Source organism: Chrysochloris asiatica, unplaced genomic scaffold (genome assembly GCF_000296735.1).
Source record: "Chrysochloris asiatica unplaced genomic scaffold, ChrAsi1.0 scaffold00019, whole genome shotgun sequence".
Classification (NCBI taxonomy): domain Eukaryota; kingdom Metazoa; phylum Chordata; class Mammalia; order Afrosoricida; family Chrysochloridae; genus Chrysochloris; species Chrysochloris asiatica.
Genome location: NW_006408537.1, coordinates 2,433,170 through 2,450,171, shown reverse-complemented (window position 1 = coordinate 2,450,171; position 17,002 = coordinate 2,433,170). Strand labels below are relative to the sequence as shown.

At 39.9% G+C, this 17,002-nt stretch overlaps 1 protein-coding gene across 1 annotated transcript in view; it reads left to right on the top strand.

Annotated features, from left to right (window-relative positions):
• The window catches only part of PKHD1 (polycystic kidney and hepatic disease 1 (autosomal recessive)), a 722,421-nt gene that overhangs the window by 108,764 nt on the left and 596,655 nt on the right, over window positions 1-17,002 (top strand). Inside the window, 1 exon segment of the mRNA XM_006835767.1 lies at window positions 5,279-5,429. Within this exon segment, the coding sequence (XP_006835830.1) occupies window positions 5,279-5,429 (151 nt within the window).

Genomic DNA, 17,002 nt, shown 5'->3' with positions numbered 1-17,002 from the left:
AGTAAAAGAATGTGAAGTTCCACACTTACATTTCAGTAATAATACCACCACCACCACTACCACCAACCATGATAAGAGTTGCCTTTATTAGACTCCTACTGTGTACCAGGTCCTGTGATACTCACTTTATATGCTCCATTTCTGTCAATAACTCAATCCCTCTATGACATAGATACTCAATTAGTAATAACTCTATTTATAACTGAGGAAATAAAAACTTAGAGAGTAATGTTTCCAAGGTCATACTGCTGGTAAGTATCTGCACTGGTATTCAGATTTAGCTGGTCTGTTCCCAAGCACAACATCTACATGTTAATGCTTATCAGAAAACCAATAAATACAGCATGGTGAAGCCCTCATGTAATTGCGTCTCTGAGAATTTTGAGTTTTCCATCATATTAATATCAATTCGGAGCCTATAAGACAAACACATCTGAGGTGTCATGGGAGGGATTGCTTAGATAAAAGGAGACCATAGCTCCAGTCTGGTAGCGTAGTGGTTACGAATCGGGCTGCGAACCTTAAGGTCAGCGGTTCGAAACTACCAGCCGCTCCGCGGGAGAAAGATGAGGCTTTCTACTCCCGTAAAGATTTACACCCTCGGAAACCCTGTACAGGGTCGCTATGGGTCGGAGCCGACTCGATGGCACTTAACAACAACAACAACATAGCTCCAGTAGGCAGCCAAAACTATCTGTAGTCAGTTCTGGGAGACATGATGTTAAATGGTGGTGCAATGATTAAAGTGCATGCCTGCTAACTAAGAGATAGGTGGCTCAAACCCAACAGTAGCTCCATGGGAGAAGGCTGTGGCAGTCTGCTTCTGATTTAGAGCCTTGGAAACCCTATGGGGCAATTCTATTCTAAGCGACAGAGTTGCTATGAGTTGCAGTAGACTCAACGGCAGTGGGTTTAGTTTTGAATGTAGGTCTGGAATCCATGAAGGGTGTAAACAATTAAAGCATCCTATACTCCCGTAAAGATTTACACCCTCGGAAACCCTGTACAGGGTCGCTATGGGTCGGACCCGACTCGATGGCACTCAACAACAACAACAACAACAACTGCTAACTGAAAGGTTGGAGGTTTGAGTCCAACAAGAGGTGCCTTAAAAGACACACCTGACTCTTTACTTTTGTAAAACCAGCCACGGAAAACCCTATGGATCTTAGAGTTCTGCTCAGACATACATGGGTTCACTGTGAGTTGGCGATAACACCATCACAACTGGGTTTAGTAGGTGTAGACATTATTGGTATGGAAGTCATGTCTCAAGTGGATACAGAATTGAAAATATTTCAGTATGAAGAAGAGAAGACAAAGTGGTAAGGCACAATAGTTATCTTGCTAATTCTAGCAAATGTGCGAGAAACCATTTGTACACTGATTTGAAAATATACTAGTCTGACATGATTTATGGGTTCTCAAGCTCCTCCCCTTTTTTCCACCTTGTCTGGTTTTCCTATTGGATCTGCCATGATCAGGTCTGATATTTGGTCAGCTTCTCAAAACTAAGGCACTGTGCCAGGAGATAGGTCAACTGAGTTCTAATCTTAGCACTACCAGAATTTTGTTTGACTTTGTGCAAATATCCTGATCTTTTTGGGCTACATATTTGATACCGCTACCTAATTTCCAAGGAGCTCTGGTAGCATAGTGGTTACGAATTGGGCTGCTAATATCATGGTCAGCAGTTCAAAACTACCAGCTGTTCCAAGGGAGAAAGATGAGGCTTTCTGCTCGTGTAAAGATTTACAGCCTTGGAAACCCTGTACAGGGTTGCTATGAGTCAGAACTGACTCCACAGAACATAACTACCACCACCTAATTTCCAGACTGAAATAAGAGATCATACAAATGAGCTCATTAAAATCAATAAGGTATCAGAAATTATTGCTGCTAATTATTACTATTACCATATTATAGTATAGCATACCCAGACACTGCCATTGAGTCTATTCTGACTCATAGTGATTCTATAGGACAGAGTAGGAACGCTTCACTGGGCCTCTGAGACCATTAACCTTCATGGGAACAGTCTCAGTTTTCTCTTGTGGAATGCTTGGTGGATTAGAACCACCAGCCTTTCAGATAGCAGCCCAATGCATAACCCATGGAATCACCAGGGCTCCCTATAATACATTATAGTTTATAATAATAGTAATACAATAATAATAATATAATGATTAGTAATGCTATAGTTTATAACAAACAATTGCTATTACTGATTATTACTAGTCCAACACTCAGCTGTCAGTTTGTCGTACTGTGGTGACTTGTATATTGCTGTGATGCTGGAAGCTATGGCACTGGTATTTCAAATACCAACAGGGTCACCTATGGTGGACAGGTTTCAGCAGAGCTTCTAGACTAAGACAGATTGGGAAGAATGACCTGGTCATGTACTTCTTAAAAAATTGTCCTGTAAAAACCTATGGAGAGCAGCATAAGATTGTCTAGTACAGTGCCAGAAGATGAACTTTTCAGATTGGAAGACACTCAATATTTGAGGAAGCGCTTCATCCTTAAGGTATAGTTGACCTAATGACATGGATGTAGTAAAGCTTTCAGGACCTCCATTTGCTGATGTGGCATGATTCAAAATGGGAAGAAATGAACCAACTTTATGACATTTAACAACAACCACAACACATAGAGGATCAAGGAGCTCTGGTAGTGTAGTGAATTATAAGCTGGGCTGCTAACCACAAGGCCAGCTGCTTCAGGGTTGAAAGATGAGGTTTTCTGCTCCTGTAAAGATTTATAGTGTCGGAAACCCTATACAGGGTCTCTGTGAGTCAGAACTGACTCGGTAGCACACAACCACTACCACCGTATAGAAGATCAGTTAATACAGTTACTATTCAAATGTACACACCAACCACTAGTATCAAAATGAAGAATTTGAGGATTTTTACCAACTTCTGCAATCTAATACTGATGAATTATTGGAATTTGGAATGCAAATTTCAGAAAGAAAGAAGAAGGATTAGTAGTTGGAAAATACAGCCTTGGTGATAGAAATGGCAAGATAAAACTTTGAAGACCAATGACCTATTCATTGGAAATATTTTTCAAAGCACTGGACTGCTAAGCACAAGGTCGTCAGTTCAACCCACCAGCCACTCCTTGTAAAACCCTCTACATGGTCCCTATGAGTCAAAATCAACTCGATGGTACTTAACAACAGTACATGTGGACCTTGCCCTATGGAATGCAAAGGAATCAAATAAACTAAATCTGTGGAAAGAGGTGACGGGGTGCTCAATATCATTACAACATGACCAGGGACCAACTGTGGAACAGACCATCAGGTGGTTGTATGCAAGTTTAAGTTGAAGACAAGGAAAATTAAATCCAGAGGACCAAAGTACAATCTTGAGTCAAAAACACCTGAATTTAGAGACCATTTCAAGAGCAGATTTAATGCATTGAACAGTAGTGACCGAAGACAGGTGAGTTGTTAAAATGCTATTAATAACATCATACATGATGAAAACAGGTCATTAAAAAGACAGGAAATAGAGAAAATACAAAAATGGATATCAGAAGACACTCTAAATCTTGTTCTTGAATGTAGAGTAGCTTCAGTGACTGGAAGAAATGATAAAGTAAAAGAACTGAATAGAAGATTTCAAAAGGTGATGCAAGAAGAAAATGTAAAGTATTTTACGGTAATGTACAAAGACCTGAAATTAGAAAACCAGAAAGGAAGAACATGCTCAGCATACCTCAAACTGAAAGAACTGAAGAAAAAATTCAAGCCTCAAGTTGCAATATTGAGGAATTCCATGAGCAAAATTTTCACAGGCGAACCAATAGACAAGATCATGATAAATGGAAGGAATACTGAAGTTGTCAAGAATTTAATTTTCCTTGGATCCATAATCAACACTCATGGAAACAGCGGTCAAGAAATCAAATGATGTATTACATTGGGCTAAAATCTACTACAAAAGAACTCTATGAGATGTTGAAGAGCAAAGACGTCACTTAGAGGGCCAAGGTGCACCTGACCCAAACCATGATATTTTGAATTGCCTCATATGCATGGGAAAGTTGGACAATGAATAAGAAAGACCAGATAAGAATTAATACATTTGAATTATGGTGTTGGTGAAGAATATCGAAATTACCATGGACTGCCAGAAGAACAAACACATCTATCTTGGAAGAAGTACAGCCATAACGTTCCTTAGAAGCAAGGATGACATGAATTCACTTTATGTACTTTGGACATGTTGTCAGGAAAATGACATCATGCTTGGTAAAGGAGAGGGTCAGCAAAAAAGAGGAAGCACTTCAGTGAGATGGACTGACACAGTAGCTGCAACAATTTGGACTCAAACACGGCGAGGATTGTGAGGGTACCACAGAACCAGGCCACCGGTGCTACGTTTATTTGTACATATGGTCAGTAGGAGCTGGAACCTAACCACAACAATTACTACTAGTAATCTGTGACACACCTGTTGGGGACGGTAGCCTTCAACATTCATGCTCTCACTAACTCTAGACTGCATATTTTTAGACTTTCTGTAATGCTACACTGCTGTTTTTCATTTTAAATCCAGTCTGGCTTCTGCCCTTAAAACCAGAGGACTTTCAAAGTAAGTGGCTGGTAGTATAACTGGCACATATATCGAATCTCCTTAGTCTGGGCTGTTAAGTAAGTTTAATTAATTTACTAAGTTAATGTTCCACTGCTAGCAACAGAACCTCATTGCCATCAGCTGGGGAGAGGGAATTGAAAGCCTAAATGAGCTCATTTTTTCACAGTTGGAATTAGGGACCAGTTAGCCAGTTGTGTGGGTTTTCCAATTTCTCCATCTGCCCTGGGGGGATTCAGGCAATTCACTCCCCCAACAAGAAGTGTGAGTAAGAGGAGGAAAAGGGAAGGGGGAAAGAAAGAAAGAAAGAAAAAACCCAACTTTTCCCCAATACTTGCTTCCATTTTTGGAACTGGAAACATTGTCTGAGCTTTGCTTGTTGAGCTGGGCTTGGAGATGCTTTTGCTAATGTTCCTGATAGATTTGGAAAGGAGAAAGGCCTCAGTGAAAGATATTTACCACGTGCATTTTCATTGCAGGGTGTGCAGATAAAGGAAAACAAATAAACAATAAAAGAATGGAAACAAAATTACAGAAATTTGCAAAATTTGACAAATGGTGGCCTGTAGTTGCCACAAGCTAATGGCTTGCAATGATTAATAAGAGTAAAAATAATTGCATTTCATTAAGATTGATGACACCCCATTTAACCTCCCCTCTCGTTTCAGCCCTAAAGTGGAAAGAGATGAAGTTCTCATCTATAATAGCTCCTGTAACATTACCATGGAAACTGAGGCAGAGATGGAGTGTGAGACGCCTAATCAGCCAATTACCGCCAAGATTACTGAGATATGGAAAAGCCGGGGCCAGAACACTCAGGTATAATCAAATCTTTTTTACAGACTGATTCAAACAGCTCAAATTAAATTTGTAATATTGTGTACATTAAAAAAACAATTTAGTCCAAATGGCAGCGATATATAATATTAAATGCTCTCAAACTTTGAGGAGCTGGTCTAATGCACAACATCTAAATTCATAGTTAACTATGGTTAATCATATATTTTCTTAAAAATAAATGAGTACTGCCTGGCTCCTTTGAAAACAAATTCTGAACAAATAATCTCCTCAGCATTTTGTCCTGTTTTCTGTGTGCGTGTTCAAAAGGGGCTCTCTGGAGTTTTATTCCTTCATAAAATAAATACCCTACAATTTAACCAGACCCTTTGCAGTTGGAAGACTTCCAAATCACTCAGCTATCTTCAGCATGGCGGGATGGCAGTGTCTGCTGGTCTGTCCGGTTTATTTCTGTTTCATGGGGAGGCAGACTGGAAACTGCAGATTCTGAGGGAATTACATGGAAATTATGACTGAAAAGGACCTTAGGGTCATTTGATCCAGCCTCTCCACTCTTCAGTTTTGTCTACACCACTCTCTCCAAGTGGTTGATCTAAGAATATGTTCTTAAAACTCCCCAGTGAGAGATTCCTTAGCCTCCTTAGGGAGTTTGCCAGAACTGAAATCAGAGGCTGAAGGCTCTTTGGAATGACAATTTTTTACAACTCCCAAGACTTCTTACGGTACACAGATAAAAAAAAATAATATTTATTGAGCACCTACTCCCTGGGGTGTATTTCTCTTTATGAAAGCAATTCCCAGATTTTCCTCTCTTTGTTTTATGTGGAACAAACATTTATTGAGTGCCTATTATGTGCACCATCCCACACTAGGTTCTCTCTCGTGAATGCTGCTTCAGTTAAACCTTCTCAATCCCAAACTATACTTACTGATTCCCAGTGCATTCGTTTCTACCACTCTTGGCATGGGGCTGAAAACTACATACAATTACAAGAGTGTGGTTGTCCTGGCCTTTCTAAACTCCCGCCTGTCTGCCTTCCCCACTGTCTTGGGGCCTTGCATTCTCCCATTCTTTCTCCTGTCCAAACTCATCACCTTCCTTTACCTTCCTTCTTGTGGCTGCCCATGACTGTCACTTCTTGCTTCATTGTTTCCCCATAATAACCTTTTCTTTTTAATTCATTGCCAATTTGAATTCTTCATCCCTGACACCACCCTCTTCTAGTCGTAGTCTCCACCTCTCTTCTGTGCCCCTTTCTCAGAAGCTGGTTTTCATTGATGTCCCAGGGGTTTATTGTAAGGAGGTGGGACTGCTGAATCAGTGCTGCATGGTGCAAAGAGACATGTGGTCAGATGACCCGTATGCCCAGCTGTGGGACATGGGGTAGCCTTTAAATCTTTCTGGGTCTCAATTTCTTCCCAGGTAATGGCATGGCATTGCAAATGCTCATGGGAAGGAGGGAGAGGCCGGTGAGTACAGTGGTTTAGGGTGTGGGCTTTGGAGTTAGACTGTTGCTGTTTACATGCTGCCGAGTCTATTACAACTCATAGAAACCCTGTACAGGGTTTCCAAGGAGCAGCTGCTGGGTTTGAACCACTGACCTTGTGGTTTGTTGTCCAGTGCTTATCCTATAGTACCACACTAGGGCTCCTAGACGTTAAAAGTAATGACTTGTTACCTGGAGGACTGACTTAAGTTATTAATGTTTCTGTGCTTCAATTTTCACATCTGTAAAGTGGGGACAAAAATAATTTAAAAGAAACCATTACTGCCAAGTCAATATTGACTCATAGTGACTCATATGATAGAGTAGAATGGCCCCATAGGGTTTCCAAGGCTGTAATCTTTATGGTATACACAGATTCACTGTATGAAAAAGAAATGGTCGATGTTCAAACACTTTACGAAGTAGCATGTGATCAGGTACTAATGGTACTGAAGGAAGAAGTCCAAGCTGCACTGACAATATTAGGAAAAAACAAGGATCCAGGAATTGGCGGAATACAAATTGAAATCCTGCAACAAACTGATACAGCACTGGAGTTGCTTAATCTCCTATGCCAAGAAATTTGGAAGACAGCTAACTACCTTGCCAGCCGATTGGAAGAGATTCATACTCATGGCCATTTCAAAGAGAGATATCCCAGTAGAATGCTGAAATCATCTAACAATACATGTAAGGTTTTGCTGAAGATAACTAAATGGCTGCAACAGTACACCAACAGGGAATTGCCAGTAACTTAAGCCAGATTCAAAAGAGAATGTAGAACTAGGAACAACATTGATGATATCAGATGGATCTTGGCTGAAAGCAAAGAATGCCAGAAAGATGCTTACTTGTGCTTTATTGACTATGGAAAGGATTTTGAGTGTATGGATCATGACAAGCTATGGATAACATTGCAAAGAATAGGTATTCCAGAACACTTGATCATACTCACGAGAAACCTGTACATAGTCTAAGGGGCAGTCTTTAAAACAGAACAAGGGAACACTGAATGGCTTAAAGTCAGGAACAGTGTGTGCCAGGATTATATTCTTTCACCACACTTATTCAATATGTGAGCAAATAATGTGAGAAACTGGATTATATAAAGAAGAACATGACATCAGGATTGGAGGAAAACTCATCAACAACCTGCAATATGCAGATAATACCACCTTGCTTGCTGTAACTGAAGAGGATTTAAAATACTTATGGATGAAGATCAAAGACTACAACCTTCAGTATGGATTGCACCTCAATGTAAAGAGAAAAAAAAAAAAAAGCCTCATTACTGGACCAATACATAACAACATGATAAACAGAGAAAATATTGAAGTTGTCAAAACCTTCATTTTGCCTAGATCCACAGTCAACACACATGAAAGCAGCAGTCAAGAAATCAAATGATATATTGCATTAGGCAAATCTGCTGAACAAGGCCTCTTTAAAGTGTTGAAGAGCAAAGATGTCAGTTTGAGGACTAAGGTGTTCCTGACCCAAGTCATGACGTTTTCAATAACCTCAAATGCATGTGAAAGTTGGGTAGTGAATAAGGAAGACCATAGAAGAATTATGCATTTGAATTATGGTGTTGGAGAAGAATATTGAAAGTACTGTGGACTGCCAGAAGACCTAACAAATCTGTATTAGAAGAAGTACAGCCAGAGTGCTCTTTAGAAGCCAGTATAGCAAGACTTCATCTCTCATACTTTGGACATGCTGTCAGGAGGGATCAGTTCATGGAGGACATCATGATGGGTAAAGTGGAGTAGCAGTGAAAAGGAGGGAGACCCCTAATGAGATGGAGTGGCTCAGTGACCATAGCAATGGGTTCAAGCATAACAATTGTGAGGATGGCACAGGACCAGGCAGTGTTTCATTCTGTTACTATGAGTTCATAAGTTTCTACAAGTTAGAACCAACTTGGCGGCACCTAACAACAACAATCTTTATTGAAACAGAGTGCCTCATCTTTGTCCCAAGGAGCAGTTGGCATGGTAGGGATAATAACAGAACTTTTATGATTAGAGCCCCTGGGTGCTTCAAAAGTTAATTTGTTAGAGGTTCATTTCATCCAGAAGTACCTCGTTGAAAGACCTGATGATCTACTTCTCAAAATTCAGCTGTTGAAAACCTATGGGGCTCTTTTAGTAAGCAACCTGAGGTGACCTTGCAAAATGGTTCATTACTTACTTGATATAGAAAACGCCACAAAATCATGTAAATTAAATCAAGAAGTTCAAATTTTAAAGTCCATTTTAAGAATTGCCATGAAACTGCACAGCACATCAAGGATATGCATATCAGAAAAGCCGCCAAGTATTTGAACGATGCTACTTTGCAGAAACAATATGTGTTGTTCTGATGATGTATGAGGAATTTGGTAGATATACCTAGGCTGAACAGTGGGGTTGGCCACAGAGCTCTGAAGTTTTCTTGCACTTGAGCAAAAATGCAGAGTGATGCTGAGTTTAAGGGTTTAGATGTAGATTCTCTCATCATTGAGCACTTCCAGATGAACAAAGCCCCCAAGATGTACCACTGCACTTAAAGAGATCATGGTGGTTGGATGAACCCACATGGGAGTTCCGTCTGCCACATTTGGATGATCTTTACTGAAATAGAACTAACTGCTCCTAAGTCAGAAGAGGAGGTTATACAGAAACAAAACAAAACACAACAAAAACATGCCAGAAGAAACTGAAGAAGCAAAAATTCTGAAGTGGTTGATAAGTATATGGTGAGGATAACAACACTAGTGAGGTATTGTCACCATGGAATGGTCAAACATTCAGAATCAAAAGAGCCACATTCAAAGGACAATGTTCAAATGGGTTTGGAAGGAGGATAGAATGAAAATAAGAACCACAGGAAGGAAGTGGGATAACTGTTGTTACATGGAGGGGATTGCAATCGTTTAGATGAAGTAAAGTGTATGATTTGTTGAATGTAAATCTGATGATCCGCTCTGTAAACTTACACTAAAAAAAACACAGCAAAATAATCCACAAAACAGCAACAATCAAACACACAAAAAATAAACACTATGGCTTTGGAGAATGTTCAGTTTAAACTAAAATGTAAGTAAAAGTAAAAGCAGGAAAAAAAACAACCCTTTGTAGCACAGTTCTACGCTGACAGACATGGGTTCACCATGAGCTGGAATTGACTTTGACTCAATGGCAACCTGCTTTTTAGTTTTTAATTAGGATGGTTCTTAAGGATTACAACATGTAAGCTCCTGAGAACTGTGCGTCCTACCTCATAAATTCTCACTTAGCCATTATCGGTAGTAGTGATAACAGTTATCTAGTAGACATTGACTAGTTAGAGCAGCAGTTAGCTAGTAGTGATGGTTATGTGCCATCATCACATTAGTTCCTATTGACACATAGTAACCCTATACAGAGTTTCCAAGGTTGTAAATTTTACAGAAGCAGAAAGCTTTAGCTTTCTCCTTTGGAGCAGCTGATAGATTCAAAATGGCTGTAGGGTCATTTCAACAGAGTTGAATGGAACTTTGGACACCATGCAGACCACTCTTGTCATTCAAGAGATGAATTAACTGAGATCCATAAAGGGAGGTGACTTGCTAAATGTCACACAGCTAGTTATTTGTCATCATAACTGATGTAGCCATATACCATCTGGAGGGGTGGTCGAGGGGAGTAAACCATTTAATCTTTAGGAACCAGAGGGACAATGCCAGTCCGGGGGTGAGCAAGGGTAGACTGTAGTTGTTGATTCTAGGTGTGGTGAATACCATACTCATATGGTGGTGATGGTGTCATAGCTTTAAACTGTTAGTCTGTTGAGTGCAGGACCTGTATTAAGTAGCCAAGAGCAGAGAGACAGTGGTAGAGCTCCAAGGAATTCCTTTATTTTGGTTCCATCCAGCCAGAAGTTTTACCCAAAAACTTTAGTTGTAATAACTTAGAAAGGTTTCTCTAAACATCTAATCTGACATTGTTGTTACACGCCTTTGAGTTGGTTCTGACTTGCGGCCACCCTGTATAGGGTTTCCCAGGCTTTAAAATCTTTGTTGAAGCAGAAAACCTCATCTTTCTCCTGGGGCGCAACTGGTGGGTTTGAACCACTGACCTTGTAGTTCCAAGTTCAGTGCTTATCCTATAGAACCATTGTGCTCCCCAGTCTGTCATATTAGGGAAACAAGAATTCTGAAACAATGCTACTAAAGTGCTCTGGGAAATTATTTTAAGTTTAGAACCCTTCTTTTTTGTTAGATGCCATTGACCTCAATCTGATTCATGGTGACCCCACGTGTTACAAAGTAGGATTGTTCCATAAGGTTTTATTAGCTATAATCACAATATAGGCAGGCTTCCAGGCCATTTCTTCTTTGGGTATCACTGGGTAGGTTCCCAGTGAATTGATATTTGGAATAAGAACAAAACAAAGACACAAACTACACAAAATTCAGGAAATTCGTTGTCCTTGGGCACTCTCTGAAAAATGATGTATTTGCAAAATAAATCCAAGATATGGGATATAAGACACAGTGGTGAACAAAGAACCTGTGAAACAACAGAAAAAGAATCAGATTGGCTCATAATGTGGTTGTGAAGCAAAATAAATTAATTAAGAGTGGATTCTCAACAAAGCAGAGGCTGGGAGCTCCTGTTACAAGTAGATGTAATAAAAGAAGGACAAGAATCAGAAGCATAAGTCTCTTCCTCTTGGATCAAATGAGGCGACATTTGTAGCGCAAACTATATTATGCAAAGATGGCAAATGACATGGCAAGGAATGAAATGTTGGAAGAAGGAAATTTTGATAAAAAGCAAGTGAGTTTGCCCTGCAGAACCATAGAAAAAAGCTCTGGAAGTTTGAGAAATTGGGTATGAGAAAATGAGCATGGGGCAGAACACTGCACCAAGGGAGTTATTTGAAATCCTGTCTGAGGAGTAGTTTAATCCCCAGAACATTATGCCTCACTGGCGCAGCCAGACACCTATTCCTACTCCATCTTCTGTGAAGCAGAGACATGGTTTCTCACCACACGTAATCACTGAAGTATTAATTAGGTGCTTGATAGCAAACAGGGGAGAATGATGAGGAGGAATGCAACTAAAACCTGGAAAATGCATGCAAAATCTGCTTACTCTTGTGAGAGAAATAACCCTTCATGCCCTACTGATTTGTTTCCCTACTCAACTTCAGAATCTAAGTTCTACTCCTTCCAGGAAGAAGACTGGGAAACACTTCTCTTACAAAACGTCAAGAGAATAAAGACCCACAGATACTGCTATTTAAAAGTCTCATGAAGCTCCATGTATACAGATTATCTATGTAGCTTTTTAGTGCATTGCGCTTAAATATGAATGGGAAGACTATGACTTTCACCATGAGAGAGTAACGTGTTCCATTACTATACTATAATCCTATGTTGTTGTTGTTATTTAGAGTAGAAAGCCTCATCCTTCTCCTGCAGAACATCTGGTAGTTTCGAACTGCTGACCTTGTGGTTAGCAACCAGATTCATAACCACTATGCTAGCAGAGCTCCTTTACTGCTATGTTGTTGTTGTTGTTGTTGTTGTTGTTACGTGCCATCTAGTCAATACCGACTTGTAGCGGACCTTATGCACAGCAGAATGAAACACTGCCCGATCCTGGGCCAACCTCACTATCATTGCCACGCCTGAGTCCATCAATGCTGCCACTTGGCTAATCCATCTCATTGGGGGTCTTTCTCTTTTTCTCTGACCCTCCACCTTACCAAACATGATATCCTTCTCCAGTGACTGTTCCCTCCTGACAATAATGTCCGAAGTATTAGAGGTGAAGTTTGGCCATCTTGGCCTCTAAGGAACATTCTGGCTGCACTTCTTCCAAAAAACGAGTGGAAATGTATTTCAGCTCAGGGTTTTGAACTATGAGAGAAGAGAAACAAACAAGGTGGGCTCCACATTCACCCTTGTTGTCTGTCTGGGGACATTATCCAAAACGGCGCAGGGAAGAGGAACCCAAGGAACAAGGAACACCCAAAAGTTGGAGTTCAGGGATGCTAATGCTGTTGGAATTTGAAGGTCAGGTTACTGAGAAGAAGGAGCTGTATAAAGATAGAATTGCAAAAATCTGCTTCGGGTCCTCTTGATTCTTTGGTCAAATAGTAAATTGAACATACACTGAGTACATTTCTGTGAAATCTGGCAGGTTACAGCTACAAGGAGGCTTAAGATAAGCATTTATTTCCAAAGTTTGCACAGTGAGATTCTGGAGTGCTGATCAGTTATATAGCACGTCACTGAGTTGAGACCCCAGAAAGGTCAAATTGTAGGAATTTGGATACTCTAGCCCTAAAGTAAAGCTACTCTATGAGCTTGAAATAGATTCTGGAAAAAAATTAAAAAGCTAGATTAGATACAGATACAGCTGCTCTTCCCATAAATAAATCACCTGCCAAGACAAAATAAAAAGAAATAACAAAAAAATTCAACACATTTTAAAAGATGGTAACAAAATCCCAGCTCTCAGGAATGTAGCATCTGCAATGTCTAATATACAATCTATACCCTGCAAAAGAGCAAAAAATTTAAAGAGTAATAATTTGAAGCAGATCAGTGGATAATTGTTGTTGTTAGGTGTCGTTGAATCAGTTCCAATGCATAGTGATCCTACGCATGACAGAAACTGCCCAATCTGGCACCATCCTCATAATTGTTTCCTTTGAGCTCATTGCTGATGCCACAGTATCAATCTGTCCCCTTGTGGGAGTCTTCCTCTTTTTAGCTGACATTCCATTTTACCAAGCATGATGTCTTTCTCCAGGGCCTAGTCCCTGTTGATAACGTGTACAAAGTATGAGAGACAAAATGTCGCCATCCTGGTTTCTAAGGAGCATTCTGGCTGTACTTCTTCTAACACAGATTGTTCTTCTGGCAGTCATGGTGCTTTGGATATTCTCCTCCAACACCACAGTTCTATGGTTTTCTTTATTCATTATCAAACTTTCACATTCATATGAGGCAATTGAAAATACCATGGCCTGGGTTAGGAACGCCTTAATTCTCAAACTGGTATCTTGGTTCCTAGATGCTTTGAAGAGGTCTTGTGCAACAGATTTGCCTAATGCAATACATCATTTGATTTCTTGATGCTGCTTCCATGAATTGATGGTTGGTCCAGATAAAATGAAGTCTTTGACAACTTCCATCTTTTCTTCACTTATATGAATGCTTTTTATTGGTCCAGAGGTGAGGATTTTTGTTTTCTTTACATTGAGGTGCAACCCATACAGAAGGCTATGATGTTTGTTATTTATCAAATAGTATTTTAAGTCCTCTTTGCTTCCAGCATGCAAAGCTGTGTCATCTGCATATCACAGGTTGTTAATGGGCTTCCCACTAATCCTGATGCCTCGGTCTTCTTCATACAATCTAGCTTCTCAGATATTTTGCTCAGTATACAGATTGAATAAGTATGGTGAAAGAATACAATCCTGGCACACACCTTTCCTGATTTTAAACCATTCAGTATCCTCTTTTTCTCTTCTAAAGACTGCTTCTTGGTCTATATGGGTTCCTCATGAACACAATAAAGTGTTCTAGAATACCTAATCCTTGCAATGTTATCCATAACTGGTCATGTTCTACACAATTGTAAGCCTTTGCATAGTCAATAAAGCACATGTCAACTTGTTTTCTGGTATTCTCTGTGTTCAGCCAAGATCCTTCTGATTACAGTTCCATGTCCTCTTCTGAATCCAACTTGAATTTCTGGCAGTTCCCTGTCAATGTACAGTTATAAGCATCTTTGCATTATCTTTTTTCTCTTTTTAACTTTTTATTGTTTATTGAGTGAAGCTTTACAGAAAACCTCATCAACTTTACACTCAATAAATCATATACTTTGTTTCATCTTAGTGTTTATAATCCCCTCCCTGCAACAACAGTTATCCTACTTCCTCCCTGTGGTTCTCCATTCACATCTTATATTTCACAGATGAACAAAGCAAAAATATTTGATTACACAAATGCAAAACAAAACAAAATAAAAATATTCATTTAAAAATCCAAATGGCACATCTGTAAGCCAGCCTCTTGCTCATAGGCACACAGCCTTACTTAGTCAAGGGCCTGGAGCCCAAAGCTGCTCTGTCTCTCCATGTCACCACCTCTGCCACCATCTCTGCTGTTGCTGCTTTTCTAGGTAGGGCTCTCATGCTCCAGTCATGGTATTCCTTCTTTATGGTCCTAGAATTGTCTGTTACTGAAATGAAATATTAACTATTCCCTGCTTTTAGTTTCACAGCTTCTACAATCACAGTTGTGACAATCACAATTAATCCTGCTAACAATTACTCACAATTGAGTCATAATATCCTATCAGCATTATCCTCTACTCCCTTTCACCAGAACCATATGGGAAAGAGAAAAACTATTCACTGTGGATTCTACCTTACTCACCTCATTTGAACCCTAAACACACCCAGGAAAGCTCCAAAGCCAGCAGTTCAAGTGTTTATAGTCTACTCCCACCCCTGCATTTTTGTGAGCCAATGTCTAAATTGCTCATATGCTGGACTGCAAAGTCAGTTTAAACTGCAAGATCAGTGGTTCAAGCTCACCAGCCCCTCCTTGGAAACCCTATACAGGGTTGCTATAGGTTGGAACCAACTTGACGGCACTCAACAACAATAACATCAACCCAGTACACCTAGTAGACAAACATGTACCTTGATATGGAAAATCTTCCATTCCAGTTGGAAGTTTAAGTAACTGCATCCATAAGCAAAAGTCCAGTTCACCAAATCGTAGCAAATTATACTTGCTCACAGTGTCAAATGTCTTCATCTTCATCTGGTTTGGTTTTGGTTAACTCAGCTCTAGCCATCCAAGCTAGGTCAAATGGGTACCAGTTACAAGTTTGGGAACTCACACACACTCCTTGTACTTCAGACATGCTGGCCCCTTTACTCTCAGCCCTACCCCAAAGGGGCTAGAGTAGTGCCTGTAGGCTCAGGAGTTCAAACAACTCCCTAAACTTTAGATTGGCCAGCCCTTCCTCTTTTCTTTCTCATCTCAAGGTCAATGGGTGCCAATGGAACATGTCTGAACCCAGCCTTTGTCTTCATTGCTGCATTTCCACTGTTTCCACTGACAACTAGAACCAGATGATCATCCCCAGGCATACTAGACTGCTCATTGTTTCCCTTTAACTTTCAGTTTAGATGCGGGTTTTCCCTGATAAACAGAATTTTCTTGCCTTGATGCCTCCAAAACAGTTTTCTTCTTCAGGTCTTTTTTTCAATTAGACTCTTCTGTTATCCAAGAGTTCTAGGTTGGTCTGCATGTCTTTTCAAATGCAAATGTTCCAAATCAGAAGGTTCTGGGTGGGGCTCAGGATTCCACCTAAGGCCTCATACTCTACAGAGGCTTAACAAGAAGGCCTTTTTTCTGCACAAATTTTTACTTCCCTTTTAGAAAATCCAATAAATTATAGGCTGAAGGCAGGCTTACAAGCTACCTGTAATAATAATTCACAATATTTTATCACACATGAATGTCTATTTTACAATAATAGTAGGCAGGGGAAACCAATATCTTTTTAAATTTTCTGTAGCAGAGAAATATGGACCTCTTCTAATCTGTTGTCAAGGTCTTCCAAATTTATTGGAAGATAAGTGAATGCTTCCAGTGGTGCATCAGTTTGTGGAAAAAATTCAATTTGTGCTCTGTTAATGTCTGGAACTTTGTTTTTGTTATTGCCTTCAGTGCATCTTAGACTTCTTTCTGCAGTGCCATCAGTTTTTGGTAACATGCTACTTCTTGAAATGGTTGAGCATCTACCAATTATTTTTTGGTGCAATGACTCTGTGTATTCCTTTCATGTTATTATTATTATTATTTAATGTTTTATTATGAATTATGTGGTATTTTACATGGAAGAACATTAGTTTTACGTTCATCCTATCATTTCATTGCCATGGTTACAATCCCCTCCATGCATCATCAACCAACCAAAGGGTATACCCTGCAAGCCTGCCCCCTGGTCATCAGCACACAGCTCCTCTCCCTCTCTGGGTCTGAAGTCCCCAGCTGCTCCATCTCTCTACATCATCGTCTCTGCTTCCATCTCTGGCATC